The sequence below is a fragment of the Carettochelys insculpta genome, chromosome 2 (genome assembly GCF_033958435.1).
Source record: "Carettochelys insculpta isolate YL-2023 chromosome 2, ASM3395843v1, whole genome shotgun sequence".
Taxonomy (NCBI): Eukaryota; Metazoa; Chordata; order Testudines; family Carettochelyidae; genus Carettochelys; species Carettochelys insculpta.
The window spans coordinates 123811851-123828800 of NC_134138.1; the positions used below are offsets into that span (position 1 = coordinate 123811851).

Consider the following 16950-nt stretch of genomic DNA (forward strand, 5'->3'; position numbering starts at 1 on the left):
AGGGCCTGATTTTCTGAAAGTACTGAGCATCCAACACCCTCAGAAAAGCACACACTGATCACGTTGGAGAGACCCTATTCTCTCCTTGCAGAGTATCTGAATTTGTGAAACAGCAAGCAAGCAAACATGCACAATAAGAAGAATACTGCATTACAAAACGTACTTGGTTTATTTAATTTTCTTAAGGCTAGTTTGGTGTTAGTTACTTTGGATTATACATCTGAATGTATGTTATGTACGGCATTAGCTTCAGTAAAAAGAACAGGCACTTAAGTTAATTTAAGACCTTGTTGCTCTAGTCAACTATTACAGCCTTTTCTGAGAAATCTGTGGTGTGCTGGAAGAACAACTGGATGTGCAAGATTCTATGGCATGATAGAGATCATGGTTTTGAGGGCATGTTTCTCCTATAAATATTTGCAGATATAATACAGCTTTTGTTCTATGTATATACTGTACAGGGTAAGGATGTCATTAAAACTGATACATTGCTATTTGGGCTTATACTTTCAAGGACATAATATGCTGTTAGTGACAACTGACTTTTGTTAATAGCCACACGTAAAACTTAAAATGATGTGGGTTAGGGCCCAATCTTGCCAGTCCTCTGTGCCTGAGACTGTCACTAATATGAATAGAAGTCCATTTATGGAGGACCAGCAGCACTGGAAATCTAGCGTAGCTACTTTTAAATACAGTTTGGTTACTCTTTGGCTGATTCCCAGTGCCCTTTAGTGCAAAAACAGCAGTGAAGAATTAAGAACCTTTGAATTTCAACAATGTAGCCATCTCCTCCCTCCAGCGCTGCACTGGTATCTTTGGCTGAGTTCCAGAGCGCTACAGTTCTTCAGTGTTGTAGCTGAGCATTTGCTCCATAATTTACGAAGCAGCCTTCCTGACGTCAGAGTTTTCACATTAAAGAAAGGATTAGAGATGATGGCTACTCAGGGAACGACCTTTTGTTCCTAATTTGCAAGGTCTGCTCTACTGGAGGATCATTTTTAAAACCCTGGGGGCTTATTATGGATGCAAAATAGTCACTGCAGTTTAGAACCCCCTGGAAGGGGTACTGAGTAAACATGCTTAAAAGCAATTTCTTTGATTCTATTGCACTATGGTGCGCAGCATTACCATGTAAACCAATGAGTAGACTCAGTGTGATTCACTGTGTTTGCATTACATTCATTCCTGTCCTTGACTGGTGTTTGGTGCCAACTTGGAATTCTACTTTGCTTCTGCCAGTCGAGTAAAAGTAAGCTAATAATGCCTTATATTTATATCATGACTTTCTCCCTGAAGGATCCCAAAATAAAGTTTTCCTTCTAATTTTTCCATGCTTGGGTGGAATAAATTTTGTTATGTGCCCCAAGGCATGTGTACATACCGCCTACTGTGGGTGGCTGCAGGCACCCTGCTAATCAGCTGGACAGCACCTGAATCTCTCGTGAGCGGCCACCCAAGCACCCAGCTTACAGGGAATGCTGCCCCAAACACATTGCAAACTACATATGTTGGCCAGGTTCACTCCAGGATCTGCTCCACTGTGCCCTGCTGGCAGAAAGACCACACAGAGAAGGGGTTAACTGCTATTTCTCCTATCCCACTGCTCAGGGAGTCCACAGGCAGACAGCACGACCCCAGAAGTACATTAACAGTGGGCAGGGGTAATGGTCCAGGTGATCCCTTTTGGAAAAAGTCCTGTAGAATTTAATGGCAAAGGATGATTTTCTCATCGGTTTTCTGTTTAATCATTCTATAAAATTCTACAGGACTATCTATAGGATTCTACAGAATTCTATAGGAAAGAGATCCTCTATCAAATTCCATCCATTCCACGTCTATTCAATACCAGCCTGGCATAAGAATCAGGAAATCAGAGCCTCTGGTTTCTCTTAAACTGTTCCAGCCCTCCCCTGTCCTCTGGCAAAAAACAAGGTAAGGGCAACTGTGAAAGTGTCATTTACGCATCCCTGGGAAGTATATATCATTCCTCTATCCTCCCAGGACATCTTAACTTTTTTGCATCAGCCAGGTTGAGTCTGGCCTAGATTACTCAGGAATGACATCAGCCACTTCTGCAGAGGAATTCAGCAGCTGTTTATGGTCCAGTCAAATGCTACACAACACACAGGATGTGAAGTGAAGGAGAACAGTGTATTCCATTGATTTGCAGGGAGAATAGAGTTATGCCAAGTGTAAACATCAGTGACTCGGTCCTGCAATCCTTAAATAGACAAAATTAATGGTGGAATTTGACCAGGAAACTGGCACATACTCCTGTAAAAGGTGCTGTCTGATCTTTACCAAGAGTGCACCCAATAACTGTTTAATACCTCACACACATTTACAAAGAAAATTAAGCACATTTTGTCACACTTTTCCTCTGTTGAACCCAAAACCATTTATTATACAGTCCTATGACATTCTGACATTATGTGTCTTTGTTCTACACTGCATATTTCTTTACCAGATCTAAATTGCATGGACAGAATTTTGAGTATCTCAGTATTTCCACTATAAACACTGTTTTTCAGAAGTTATGTAACATGTCTTTTAAACCAAACTACACTGAACTCTTGCCATGCAGATGGTTGTCCCAGATGAAATGTATTTATTTTAACAAGGTTTTATTTGAAATAAATGAGGGCCGTTTATGGTCTAGAAAACACGAGCAACGTAAATTCTTACCATCACAGAGACTGTTTTGTCACATTGTGCAGTTCAAGAACTGCTTAAATTTTCCAGTCTGTTAGCTGCTAAAGTGGAGAGTAAACTTCCCGCTTTAGCAGGTTGAATGTAACATCTTCCGTTTAAAGGAGCATCAGAGCCACAACAAATGCTCCATTGTTTAGGACTTGCTCGCACAAGTAGTCCTGCTGAAGTCACTGGGATACTCACATTAGTAGAGCTTGAAATATTAGGATTTTAGGCCCAGATCTTGCTTAGGCACCTAACTCTCATTGTAATCTGTTGATACGTAAGTATCTCTGAGGCCAAAAATTATGACCATAGAACCTGATCCAAGAAAAAGAGTACCAGCTGAGGTTATTCAACTCTTCAGTAAATAACTACAGATTGAACCTCTCTTGTGCAGCACCCTTGGGAAATGACCGATGCCGAAGGAGAGAATTTGCCAGAGCATGGGAGGTCAATATTGTCTAGCATATTACTAACACTTCCACTGCTTACTGCGCTCTTAGAAGATACTTACTTAGGGGTAAATTACAGCTACTTAACAGCATAGAACACTGAGAGCCAGGACTGGTGGCTGGAAACAAACTTTATGATATTGCAGGAAACGTGGTCACACCCATGATAAATGGTTGCCTGCTTAACTAAAATCATGCCAGATTACAGGTGTTGCCAGGTGAGGAAATTCCGGATTAAAGAGGTTCAACCTGTACTGCAGGAGCATTTTATAGCTGTGGTGCAGGTGCTCAGGGCACAAATAATGACCTTATTGTAACCAATAAATAGAATTACCATATCAGAATTTTCAAAAAAAGAGGACACCCCTGAGCGGGAGTGTATCTGTGTCAGTATCTACCAACCCATGTTGTATTAAGGTACTATATATACTATACAGTGATTCCCAACCTGGGGTCTGCAGACCCTTGGGGGTCTGTGAGGATATCGCAGGGGGGTCCATGAAAAAAATAAAGATAAATAAAAATTATCATAAAAAATAGACGTGGTATTGACGGAGGTTCATGAACAGTTTAGGGGGTGGCAATTGCGGGTCTCTACTAGTGTACTAGTGAAAAGGTTGGGAACCACTGTACTATAACAAGAGTCGGTAGATACCAATACAGACATACTCAGTCTCAGGGGGATCCTCTTTTCTGAACGTTCAAATATGGTAACCCTACAATAAGTGTAGCTTTGGAATATACTTTTTTTTAAAAAAAAAATCAGACAGCTTGATGGACTTTCATTAATGAATTGCCAAGTAAATAGTGTAGAAGTTAGTCACACTGGAATGTTTGTGTAGAGGATATTATCCAACTGCAGACAGCATGAGGTAAGTGCCTCGTAATTTTGTTTTCATCTCCTTCTCTTTTAACCCACAGGTAGTCACTCCAGTCAGGACAGGACAAGGTTATGTTTATGAGTTTCCATCCAAATACCAGAAAGATACCTATGATATCCCTCCTGTTCGTCCTTCCCAAGGGGTACGTACCAATAAATCTGTCAACAGCATTGAAAAGCTGCAAAAATTCTTGCCATTTTATCTGCAACTGAAGTGCAGGACACATTATTACATGCCAAAGTGAAAGTATTTTTCGGTTAGGGAAAGTCTACACTGCTGCTTATATCAAAATAACTTGCTATATGCTATACCCCCTCCCCCAAATGACTCACATTACACTGACATAAATGCCTCTGTGGACAGCACTATGTTGGCGTGAGATGCTCTCCCACTGGCATAGCTACCACTGCTTGTGGCAGTGGAGTAATTATGCTGATAGGAGAATTCTCTCATTTGCATAGAGCATCTTCATCAGATGCGCTAGAGCAAAGCAGCTGCATCAGCGCAGGTGCACCAGTATAGTGTCTGTAGTGTAGATGAGGCCTCTGATGAATGATCTTCTCTATTTCCTTGTGCACAAAATGCATTTGATGTTAAGAACTGGCAGTACAAAAACATCAAAATTATGTTCACTTGCAAAGGAATACGAGTCATTGTTTTGGCCAGACAAAATACCTGAACAGAATAAATATGTTCCAAAGGAAGCGTTTTCACCATCTGTTATTGCACCACTGACACTAGCTTACTCAGCAAGGGTTCAGTTGTCCCCTGTACTAGCTACTTCCATGGAGAAGATCGTTCTTACCAAGTGTCCACTAAATTATATTCCTGATATCAGATTTTGCCCCTACTCCTGTAAACAGCTTGGCCCCCATAGCCTATGAATTTCAAAGATACAGAAGCCCAGGAATAATATCCTCAATTTATGCTCATCAGGAGGACTTGAAAGCACAGTTCATGAAGGAAATGTGAAGCTAACATTCCCCAGTGGAAGTCCCTGGCATTCCCTTCAATATTGAAAACTGCCAAGGAACTGGAGTCACAAATGACCAAAATGTGGAACGCCCGAGTTCTACTGCAGTTGATCATGACATAATCGACAGATGACAGTGTTTGCTTTTAAATATGTTTCTTCGCTGCATGAGTTATGTAAATAGGTTTTGTGAGATCATAAACCAGGAAGCTCAGAGACATGGGAGTTTGGAGCCAGAAGTGGAGTCAACCCACACAAGCGGGAAGGCGATTGAGAGGGGAAGGAGTGGTTTCTGTTTAGGGTTCTCCCAATGACATTAATTCTGGATGCTCCATAAAAATTAGTTCACACCCAGGGCTCTGTTCTACCTCTCCTCCAAAACAATTAATAGAACACCGTCTGTTCCTCATAAAATTAATTGAGGCAGGCCCTACCTTTCTGTTCAAGAATCCATTGCTCCCGACCTACAGGTGCCAATTTTCCACTGTTTTTCAAAACCACATACTACAGGCCCCCACCTCATCACTCACGTCCTCCTCCCTGCCACTTCCAGAGCCAGGATGAGAGGCATTGGTGTTCAGCCTCCCTGCCCAATCACAGTGCAGCGAGGCAACATGAAGGTTGTCTGTACCAGAAATGAAGGGCAGGACAGAGCCTGGGCCCCGGGAGGCTGAAAAGTCAGGATGGGCCATAAGAGGTTGCAATCCTGGCTGCAGCCTTGCTCCTCATGTGCCAAGCGCTATCAGGATTCCCTCCTCCAGCCGCAGCTGCGCTTCCTGCCCTGCCAATGACAGAGGCCAGTCTTGGTTGCTACGGTAAGGTAACCTGACTTTTGATGTTCAGTCAGTAACACTGACTGGATATTGCACAGGTCCTGTTTCAACTAGACTTTCTGATCCAAAACCGGATCCCTGGCAACCCTCTCCTGGCAACCCCTCCTGCCCTGGCAGAGGTCCTTTGTGCATTGACAGGCCCGAGCCATGCTGGTCTCTGAGAAGCAGAGAACGAAGCCCAGGAGATGAGCATGGTTTTTAGTTTGGAAGATGGGGGCAGTTGGAAGAGCAAGCTGGACCAGCACACTTCTCTCAGCAGGATGTGGTGCTCACCCCCCACCACACACACACACATACCTTGGAGAACACACCACGTCAAGGGCTGATCCACTTCTTGCCTCCCCCTCTCCTTCTTTGGGCCAGACTGCTCATCCCTCAACTGCCCAAAAAGCTCATTTATCCATTGGCTTGTTTTTTGCCTGAGGTGACTTGCCCACTCATCCAAGCCATGGGCAGAGAAGAGCGGGGGCTTGAGAGCCACCAAAGGAGAGTCTCTTCTTCTTTCCCTGCCCCTTGTTGCTGCTGCCTGTCCAGAGAATGCCGCAACATCAGGGCAGGTGGGCACAATCCCCTGTAATGCAGCACCTGCCACACCATCTTGTACTACACATAACAGGCCTCGACCCTGCAGTCTTCTCAGTAAAATGCCCACATCGCCAAGGGTGGCAACGGGTACATAATTCTGACAAGGTCAAGCATTGAGTCTCAAAGGTCTGGGGAGCAAGAAAGAACAATGCCTCAGAAAGCAGTTCTCTCACCCACCGTTGCCATCTCAGAGATACAAAAACCCAGGATGTCAGGGATGGCCCTGAGCACCTAAAGCTGGACAGCTGGCAGTATGTACTTCACGCCCTTACAGATGTCCCAGATAGCTAGCTCAAAAAGGGGATGATCCTGGGAAAACCTAGCAACTCTGGGCATGCTGCCTCCTCCCATCCCTGCTCCCTCCCACACTGCGTGTATCAAATCTTGTGAATCGCACCTGCCACTGTGACAACCTTGTCCCCTGTCTTCACCCCAGAAGAGCTCCATCATGATGCCATCCCCTCTACATCTGCAAATAAAAAAGGGGATGAAGGTGTCCGATGTCCAGACCTGCATTTAACTTTGAGACTGGAATTCAGATAACATGCTTCCCATGCAAAAATTCCACAGTCCACACAGTTCCACTAAAGGGAACTATCACAACCCTATTTCCTGACTTAGTATCTGCCTGCAAGCCTCCAAATTCAGAAGAGCTAAATCCCTGCTCCTCTTCTTCCTTTTATTTAAAAACAAGTGCATCTGAAATCACAGCTACCTTGGGATTGTTGTGCTTTCTGTAACAGGTTTGTTCTCTCTTCAGATATACGACGTTCCCCCTGCATCAGTGAAGGGGCCTGTTCACCAAGTCCCAGTGGGCGAGGCAAGAGCTCACGGGGTGTATGATATACCACCTATCAAAGGGGTAAGTCTGATGCAATCCCAGAAGATCATACATGTATTCTCATGTCAGACTGTACACATGTTTAGATAGAAAAGTGCATCTGACACTGAAAAGGGGGCATAGAATTCTAGTATTTTAAACATACCCCCAGTTTTTTAATACATTGATTAAGCTTTGTAACATAATTACTAACCTCCTGTAGGATAGCTATAAATTAGAGCTAAAGCTATATTTAGGAGATTCCCCTTCTCCCCTGTATATAAAAGATTTGTTCATTTCCATCAAAATGAACACTGTGTAATTAGTTAAAAAAAAAGTGACTTCATGATATCCAGGATGACAGCTTAGCCCCACTGAGCATGTTGGCAAACCTTACATTTCACTTGCCTGAGTCTCCCCACTTTTCCCCCTGAATTTTAATTTAACACCAGTTCCACCGAAGGCATCTTTGCTATTTCACCTTTGCGCTCACAGCTTGCTTTCTTACATTTCAGATCTATGATGTTCCTGTATCTGCATGCAGAGAAGATCCAGAGCTGAAGGAAAACTTGGTGGATTTCCCTCCTTCAGCAAACCATGATGCAAGACTGGAAGGAGTGTATGACATCCCTCCTCCCACTACCAAAGAACTCAGCAAGAAATTTACCTCTGACATCCCTCTGCCTACTGATATAATGTCACGCACACATGGCCTGTATGATGTTCCAGTGAGCCATCAAAATCAATTCCTTGGTCAACAGATTGCTCCTCAGAAAGATGTATATGATACCCCTCGTGGAGTTCCACTTCCTGGACAGCAGTCAGGATTCAGCAAGAGTCTAAATACAGAGGGAAGGGAAGGTATCTATGATATGCCACCACAGACTACCCAGGATGCTAAAGGACTGAAAGATGTGACAGACGGGATAAATAGATTGTCCTTCTCCAGTACAGGAAGCACCAGGAGTAACATGTCTACATCTTCCACAACTTCAAAGGAGTCTTCTTTTTCACCCTCACCTTCTCAGGACAAACTATTAATCCTGGATCCAGACACAGCCATAGAGAGACTGTATTGTCTTCAGCAGACAGTGGAGAATGTGGTCTCTAACCTCATGGCCTTTGTTAATACAGACTGGCGGTCTTATGGGTACATGGAGAAAAATATCAATGAAATTCATGCTGCTGTGGAAAAAGTGGAACAGTCATTGAGGGAGTATCTTCAGTTTGCAAAAGGAGCAACAGCCAATGCTTCCTGTCTCTCAGAAATCAATCTCCACAACAAAATGAGAAGGGAGCTGCAGAGACTGGAGGATTCTCACCAGATCTTAACCCAAACCAGCCATGACCTGAGTAGCTACAGCTGGTCATTGAACATCCTGGCAGTGAACAAACCCCAAAACAAATGTGATGATCTAGACCGATTTGCTATGGTGGCAAGGACAGTCCCAGATGATGCCAAGCAACTGACCACCACTATCAGCATCAATGCAGAGATGCTATTCAAACAGGTATCCGGCAGCTCATGTGTAAAGAATGTTTCAGAGAACAATATGAATACAACTGACTATGCATACAACAGCCCCCAGAATCAGCTCTTACATCACAGAGAGAAAACTCAGGACCACTTAAGTTCTTTGCCCCCACTTCTGAGTAAAGACCAGCACCTCCACACTATCACTAATGAGGGCTCTGAGAAGAGCTGGATGGATGATTACGATTATGTTCACCTACAGGTAAGCAAGCCAGACACACTATTCTGCTCAGTGCAAATTAAGATGTATTGCACGCACCTTTCGGTGACATCTGTTCATGGCAAGGCAGAAAGCAAATTGTCACATCAAAAGACTCTGGATTTTGTAAATAGCTGCATAGCAAAGGTTGCCTAAGAAACATCAGACATTCTAGACAGCACACTGGGTGCAGATTTTAAAAATTAGTTTGAATCCCCAAAATCAAATGGAACTGTTCTATATACCTAATGCCTGTGGCCTATCACCCACATAATATTGGTGATTTCCTCTTTGTTCTGTTCTAAGATGTGCTACAAGTTAAGGTGCTAATACAAGGAATGTATGTTTCCCACACTCTTCGCAGGCATTTAATTAAGTCTAGAGAAGTATGATTTGACACAAGGTCTGTTTTTTCTCTTGTGCAAAACAGGGAAAAGAGGAGTTTGAAAGGCAACAGAAAGAGCTCCTAGAAAAAGAAAACATCATCAAGCAGAACAAGATGCAGCTAGAGCATCATCAGGTATGTCGAGTCGGACACAGCTCTCAGATTTGCAATACACCGTGCAGACCACTTTGTGCCAGGAGCGCGCTCAGTCAAATAGAAAAGAAAGAAAGGAGCTTGTTTCTCAGCCCACAAGTGCAGCATAGTGACAATGAAAACAAAGATATCCATCCACTTGCCACTCAAAGTCAGGAGTAGTTAGCACGTATGTGTCCCATCATCCTCTTATGCACGTTTTTTTTTTTCCACTGTGGAGGTACCATAGAAGGCGGGAACCTTTATAGCCCTTTAGCCATTTCAGCATCTCAGAGACAGGACCATCATCACATTCTGCTTCCCTTGGCCAGCAGAACTGCAGCTTGTCCTGAATATTCGAGAGAGGTCTCCTCTGGTGGGACGAGATCTGACCCCTGCAAGCACATTCAAAACATGTCTGTGTAGAGGTTAATTCTTCTAATGACAATGCACCTGGAAGTCCCTCTGTGCTAGGTATACGTACTGGCTTTGCCTATGCTACACCCCGCAAGGCGTAGCCCATAGGGAGATGTGAAATGCAGATTGCATCTATCCTGGGTGAGCCTTTCCTGGCTTTCTCTCCCCTGCCGGCAGCTTTTCCTGCTACCTCCCCTCCACTAGAACAATGAAATGACTTTTCCAAGGTCACGCAGCCAGGCAGTGGCAGAGCCAGAAACTGAACCACAGTGTCCTGAGGCTGCAGGGACCAGGCCTCACTGAACACCCATGTGTATTCTGCACATACAGGCTACGTCTCCTTGGCAGCACTATTCTAAAATAAGATAGTCCGGCATAGCACTTCCACACACAAAATGCATTTTGAAACAGCACCCAGCTATTTCAAAATAGCATTTCCGGGTCCATAGCACTACTTTGAAATATTGTCATTGGACTCCATTCTGTGTCTTAACAGCACCTATTTCAAAACATCACTTTTGAAATAAGTGCTGTTCCTCGTGGCATGAGGTTTACCAGAACTGATATAATGTATTTCAAAATATCGTGCGCGTCATTTAGACGCTGCCAAGGTTATTTCAAAATAACTGCTATTACTTGGAGATAGCTTGGCCGTGTAGACATAGCCACACTGTATGAGCATATACATCACTCAATTTAAAAAAAAATCTTTGGGTAACTTTAAAATTGTGACTTTAAACACCAAAAAGATCAAGAAACAAATTTTAAAGCTGTCACAGTAATAAAAACTCACTGACATGCTGACATATATGTACAATTTTCATAAATATAAAATATTAACAAGTGACCAAGAATATACCGTATGTATAATGCAGGACTTGTAACATTAGCAACTTTTTTGGCATTTTCTGACATGAGCATTTAAAACTGTAGTCTTCAAATATAGTAATGTAAGTTTGTAAATTTAAGTATCCCTGTGTGATTTTGATTGCTGGAACAGCAATGGGGAGTTCTAAGTTCAAGGGGTGATAGCTCACAATTATGCTTAAATAGAATTGCCAGCTTTTTATCATTTATCTTAGGAGACATTTGCACCAATTAGATTGACAGCAACTGTTTCCAACTGTAGGGTCCCCATATAGCAGGTCTTAAGACCACTAGATTTTTAGATATGGTGATATTTTAGGTTGTTTCTCCTTCTCTGGCTTTGTGTAGTTGGACTGTGTAGACCATCTGATTTTACAGGAATTAAAGTACAAAAAATGTCCCTATAAGTTTTTAAAGTTCTTCAAATAGTTTCCTCTACATGGCATATACATGATGCTATATTCTGATCTAAAGGGCATTTGGATGAGCTGCATCACTCACTTGAAAGTACCAAAACTAAACCAAGTCATGTACACACTTTGGGGATGGTATTTAGAAACTGTGCTTGCAGCTAGACTACAGGGTGATAAAAAACCCCAGTGTGAAGTATGTGTGCTTATCAAAGGCAGGGTGCATTTGTGAATTCTAACAAGGCTGATACGGTGCGTCGATAGCTCTTTGAGGAATCTCTTCTCTTTGCCATGCAGATCAATCAGTTCCAGCAACTGGAGCAGGAGATCACAAAGCCTGTGGAAAATGACATCTCGAAATGGAAGCCACCGCAGAGTCTTCAAACTGCCAGCAACACTGTGGACTCTCAGGACAGAGAGCTGCTTTTCTTTTATGCTGACCAGTGTGAGACTCATTTCATTTCTCTCCTGAACGCCATCGATGCCTTTTTCAGCTGTATCAGTGCCGCGCAGCCACCAAGGATCTTTGTCGCTCACAGCAAGTTTGTCATTTTAAGCGCTCACAAACTGGTGTTCATTGGGGACACTCTCACCAGGCAAGTGACTACTCAAGATATCCGCAGCAAAGTGATGAACTCCAGCAACCAACTGTGTGAACTGCTAAAGAACATTGTTACGGCCACCAAGATGGCTGCTCTGTATTATCCTGCCCCTGCTGCGCTGCAGGAGATGGTCGACCGAGTAACAGAACTGTCTCATCAGGCTCGACTGTTTAAACTCTCTCTGGTACAGATGGCATCATTCTGAAACAGACCAAACGGAATCCAAGCCCCGGACAGTAACAAGGATTTGAGAAAACTGGAAACGTGTCCTATTTTATGTAAATGTTACCATTTTTTGTAGACTTTTATATGAAATATTTTAAATACATTTTTATGGATTAGAAAAATCTAAAATTCAGGGATCTGAGGGTACATCTGCTTCCCAATTATGGTTTTAATATACATCTATATGTGTTCACTGCATATATGTATATGTTGCTACATTCCATAAGACATCATTATGTAAGCACCTTAAAGATATGCATCAGTGAAGTGATGCATATCACTGTACATACTGTTGGGTTTTCAATATATCCGTTAATTGGATGCTGTACTCTCTTTTTGAGGGGGCATACTGTGTATTTTGCTTCAACTTAAATGTGGCACATGGATAAGACTGAAAATTCTATTTGTAGCAATTTATGGTGTAGGCGTAACAGTTCTAATGGAACCCTACTCCCTTCCTCACATCTACTTGATTTGAATTAACTAAATAAAAAATTAGCAGACCCCTTGATTTTATCTTGCATACAGGAGTCACTCATTTTGAGCAGTGTAGATATATATGTGTTACATAACAGGTAACAAACCAAGGCTCAAACCAGCTGGGTAAAAGCCATCCTCCAACAGCATGATAGAGAGAACCTCCTCATGAGAAGCAGGGAGGATTGTATATATTTTAAAATCATTTCTTAATGCCATAAAATATTTCAAAACCTGGACGACTTCCAAAAATATAATTCCACGTGTTTATCCCACCTTCCCTTGCATTTTCAAATAATAATACGTCAGACTTTAAAGATGTACTTTTTTTTATTTCTTTATTTTTTCTTTTTGCAGACCTAGGGGCTTACTCTTAGAGTTGCTCAATGTCCCTAAATCTTGCTGACATCAGTGGACTCTGAAGGTACACAACACTGCACAGAATCAGGATTACTGAAAATGTATGGCATCATAATTGCCCATGCAAAGGCTTACTTTGCCATGAATTTTGAAACATCTCCTAAGAACACGAGTAATTTTAGAGGAGAAAAGGGCACTTAAATCTGTGACAAATTCTTATGAATCACTTGCAGTTTTGTAGCTCTGCGCTTTACTCTGATTTTGGACTTTTTCTAAATTTTCCCTTCTGGCCCAGGGCTACACGATAGGTCTCCTAAGCTAGGCAGTCACCAAAGCAACGCTCTATTTTGAAAGGGGTAATTTTATATGTAGCAGACACAGCAATAATTTCACCACAGGTCACATTACATGGCCACTCCTAACTATGGAGTAGTGACAATCGGGCTTAAGAGAATGAAGTACAAATGATGTTGAATGTACTTGTAATTTAAAACACACATATTGTGTCTCAGTTCTTTGTGACAAATTAGGCTTTTGTCCCAAGTCTTCCTGTATTCTGAATGTTTGAATAAGAGACCAGGCTGGTGGAGAATACAAAATCACACTATGTAGAATACCTAACCATCAGACACTTAAGTAAAGTCTTTTTTCACAAAAGGATGTCTGGTATTTTTGTTCCAGCCTATGTGTAAACACATTCTACACTGCATGCCTCATTGCAATGCATTTGTTTATCTTGGACAACAGAACTGGTTAACCAGAAAATGAAATTATGCTTTCCTAACACATTGTCTCAGAGTGGTGACTACTCATCATTGAAAGTCATCATAATGTTACTTCCAAAGGGCTCAACCTTGATCCCATTAAAGCCAACTGAAGTTTGGAGTGATTTCAGTAGCACAAAATCACAGTCAGCACTTGCATTAGATATATTTAAAGAGCTTCTCTGTTGTATAAAAAGAGAGGAATAGTTCTCCCTCTATAAGCAAAAGAGGAATGCCAAAAAATACCAAAGAATCCACTTGAACCTGTTTTGTGTTATTTAGGACTTTTCTATTTTTTCTCCATTTTTCCATTGTAATATTTTTAGAAAGTGACAAACTGTTTTAAACTTTAGACAATATGTAAATAGCTTTTGAGTTTTCAGAAGGGGGATTCCTTTTATGGCAAACGTATATTATTGTTTACTTGTTATCTTGTAGAGAGTATTTTTAAAATCATTAAATATATCAAGCTTTTTTTTAAAAAAATGCATTTCCATGTTAACTGGTTTTATTCCTTCTCTGCAATTCTCTATGAACTGTAGAAGCAAACGTTCCAGGCAGCTAACTACTGCTAAAGCTGTAGGGAGACAAAAGTATTTCCATGGACATGTCTTCCTGCACTAAGAATGTAAAAAAAGCTGATGAAGCCACATTCAAACCAGCTGCTGTCAAGAAGGCAAACGCTAACTAGAGAGGTTTAAGGGAATTTAGTCTGTAGTGATGATCACTCTTTATAGGGTGAAGTTGAAATCATCTGTGGAAAACCCAAGTAGACGGGCTTTGTGTGAGTAACCAGTGTGGAGATTCACAGTGAAGAAATTCTCTACTAGTCCAGAGGAAGGTGGTGGAGCACCTATGCAATTGGTCCACAGCAGCTAGCACGCCTTATCCATCAGTGACAGGCTGCTGTTCTCCTCATCTGGTCAATTAATGCACAATATTTATGGACCCATTTGGCCACTTCCCTATCTCAGTCATGAAACTTTATTTTATTTATTTTAGGACCAGATGGAGAGGACATGCCCTTGCAACTTTATACTGTCCTGTTAATATACAACACAGCTGCAGGACTCATGCCTCCTCACCCCCAGTTCTATCCGTGTCCACCCAGTCCAACATCATGCTCTAGGCCCCATGGAAGGCTGAAAAGCCACTCCTTGTAGTCTGTACTCCCCCAGCCTTAAGCAGGGGAAACATTTGCAATTCAGCTGTGGTCCAGAACTTGGCACATTAAAATCTCAAATGGTTACGTGGCTTTAAGTAACAAAATTCCTCTTGGTGCGGACGGGATCACCTCTCTCTCACATACCTAATAAGCTTCACTGACCTGAAGGCCAAAAGCAGGAGCAGGGTTTTCACTTCCAAAGTCAGGAAAGAATTCTGCACCTTTTTTGTGAGCTACTTTCTAGCGTAGGACAACAGTTGACTGTCAATAAAGAATGACTCATCTTGCGTGAGTGGAAACTAATGCCTCCCACAGGTTAGTCCAGTCCTAGCAAACTAAAGAGTTTGCTTCTGTGTACTTTTGACTTCCAAACTGCTGGGCCTGATGGATTTGAACTCTGTAATTGGTGAAGGCAATGCCTATTCTGGTCATAGGCACTGGCTACACCCTATAAAACCACTGCACTGTATTTTGTTTCGACATTTAAGAAACTTAAAGAGATTGGAGAATTGAAGGAATTGGAAATGAGATGCAGAGCCTGGGACAGCAGCTGGACAAGGTGAAATAGGTTCTTGTTTCTAATGAATACACATCACAGAAACAGGGTTAAAAAGATTTAGCTCCTCACCTGAGAACCCTGTATAAAGATTAATTTATAAAAACGATCTAGCACTACTCACCCTCTAAGTTCAGCTCTAGAGAGTTAAGGAGAGACTGTGCTCTAAAACTGCTCATTCCAGTTTATGGAAATCAGCAGCTCCAGGAACATTCTTTATGTTTAATATGGAGGCTATTTCCAGCAATATTTTATATTGTTGGACCTCAGTGATCCCTTGACTGGCTACTGCAACACTGGCATTGAGGATGACCTTGTGAATGAGGGAGCGTTCAAGACATCTGTTGCCAATGTTGAAGGTGAACTTGTTTCTAACATCTGTCGGCAGTCTAGCATTTTTATGGCTGTTTAAAAAATTATTTTTCCTGTTAAAAGCAATAAAAGAGTGGCCATCTCTTTGTAAATACCTTGTACGCCCCTTTATTAATGTGCTGGTTCTCATCAGAGTTTTCTCTTGGCTGGGCTGTAACCTTCTACACTCTTCACTCTATATCCTGCATTCACCAGCTAAAATAATTGTGTGTTCCTGTTGATGCAGCGTTGAGTGGCCTGTGAGGGAGGGGGACTGGGGTAGATGCTTACATCATGTGCTGCTCTTGGGGGCACATATGGCTCCATGCCCTCCACTGCTCCCAGGCACTGACCCCCACTAATATGGGAGTAGGAAAAAGCCTCTGGATCAGTGCACTGCTGTGCTGCTGTTCCCATAACCGTGCAGAGCCACCTTCTCCTCTGCCCTGCACCATGTCAGTATCACAGGTGTTCCCAGATTATGGACACTTGGAGTACAGAGGTTCAAGTGTATTAAGAGCATAACAATGGCCATACTGGGTCAGACCACAGGTCCATCTAGCCCAGAATCCTGTCTTCCTACACTGGCCAATGCTCCGGAGAGAGTGAACAAAACAGGTAATCATCAAGTGATTCCTCTCCTGTCATCCATTTCCAGACTCTGACAAACAGGGGCTAGGGACCCCGTTCCTACCGATCCTGGTTAATATCCACAGATGGACCAATCTCCATGAATTTATCTAGTTCTTTTTTGAACCCCGTTAAAGTCCAGGGCTTCAGAACATCCTCTGGCAAGGAGTTCCACAGGTCTACCATGTGCTGTGTGAAGAAAAACTTTTTTGTTAGATTTAAACCTGCTGCCCATTAATTCCATTTGGTGACCTCTAGTTCTTCAGTTATGGGAACAAATAACCTTTCCTTATTCATTTTTGCCACACCAGTCATGATTTCACAGACCTCTACCACAGTGGTGTCCAATAGAAATTTAGGGATCGTCACAGCCCGCCCCCTCCCCCCAAATAAATGCCCTCCCTTTTCCCCAGAGCCAGGCACACCTCCCACCCACCCTGCACAAACTGCCTCTGCCACTGGAGCTGTGGGGCCGCACGCACTGCAGCTGAGACTGCACGAGCCATGACTCCACCACTGGAGCTGCCAGGCCACACATGCTGCTGCCAGAACCGCACAAGCTGCACCAGGCCGCAGCCACCAAAGCTATGCCAGGGCCTCCAGAGCCGTGCGGCTCTGGGCCGGAGCCACAGGAG

General features: G+C 42.7%; 1 protein-coding gene across 5 annotated transcripts in view; it reads left to right on the forward strand.

Annotated features, from left to right (window-relative positions):
• The window catches only part of NEDD9 (neural precursor cell expressed, developmentally down-regulated 9), a 51214-nt gene extending 35422 nt beyond the window's left edge, over nucleotides 1-15792 (forward strand). For all 5 annotated transcript variants that reach the window (XM_074987684.1, XM_074987686.1, XM_074987685.1 and 2 more), the window contains 5 exons: nucleotides 4071-4172; nucleotides 7182-7283; nucleotides 7757-8977; nucleotides 9405-9494; nucleotides 11483-15792. In XM_074987684.1, the coding sequence (XP_074843785.1) occupies nucleotides 4071-4172; nucleotides 7182-7283; nucleotides 7757-8977; nucleotides 9405-9494; nucleotides 11483-11992 (2025 nt within the window). In that variant the 3' untranslated portion in view covers nucleotides 11993-15792. The remainder of the gene's footprint in view (nucleotides 1-4070; nucleotides 4173-7181; nucleotides 7284-7756; nucleotides 8978-9404; nucleotides 9495-11482) is intronic.
• The last annotated feature ends 1158 nt before the right edge of the window (nucleotides 15793-16950 follow it).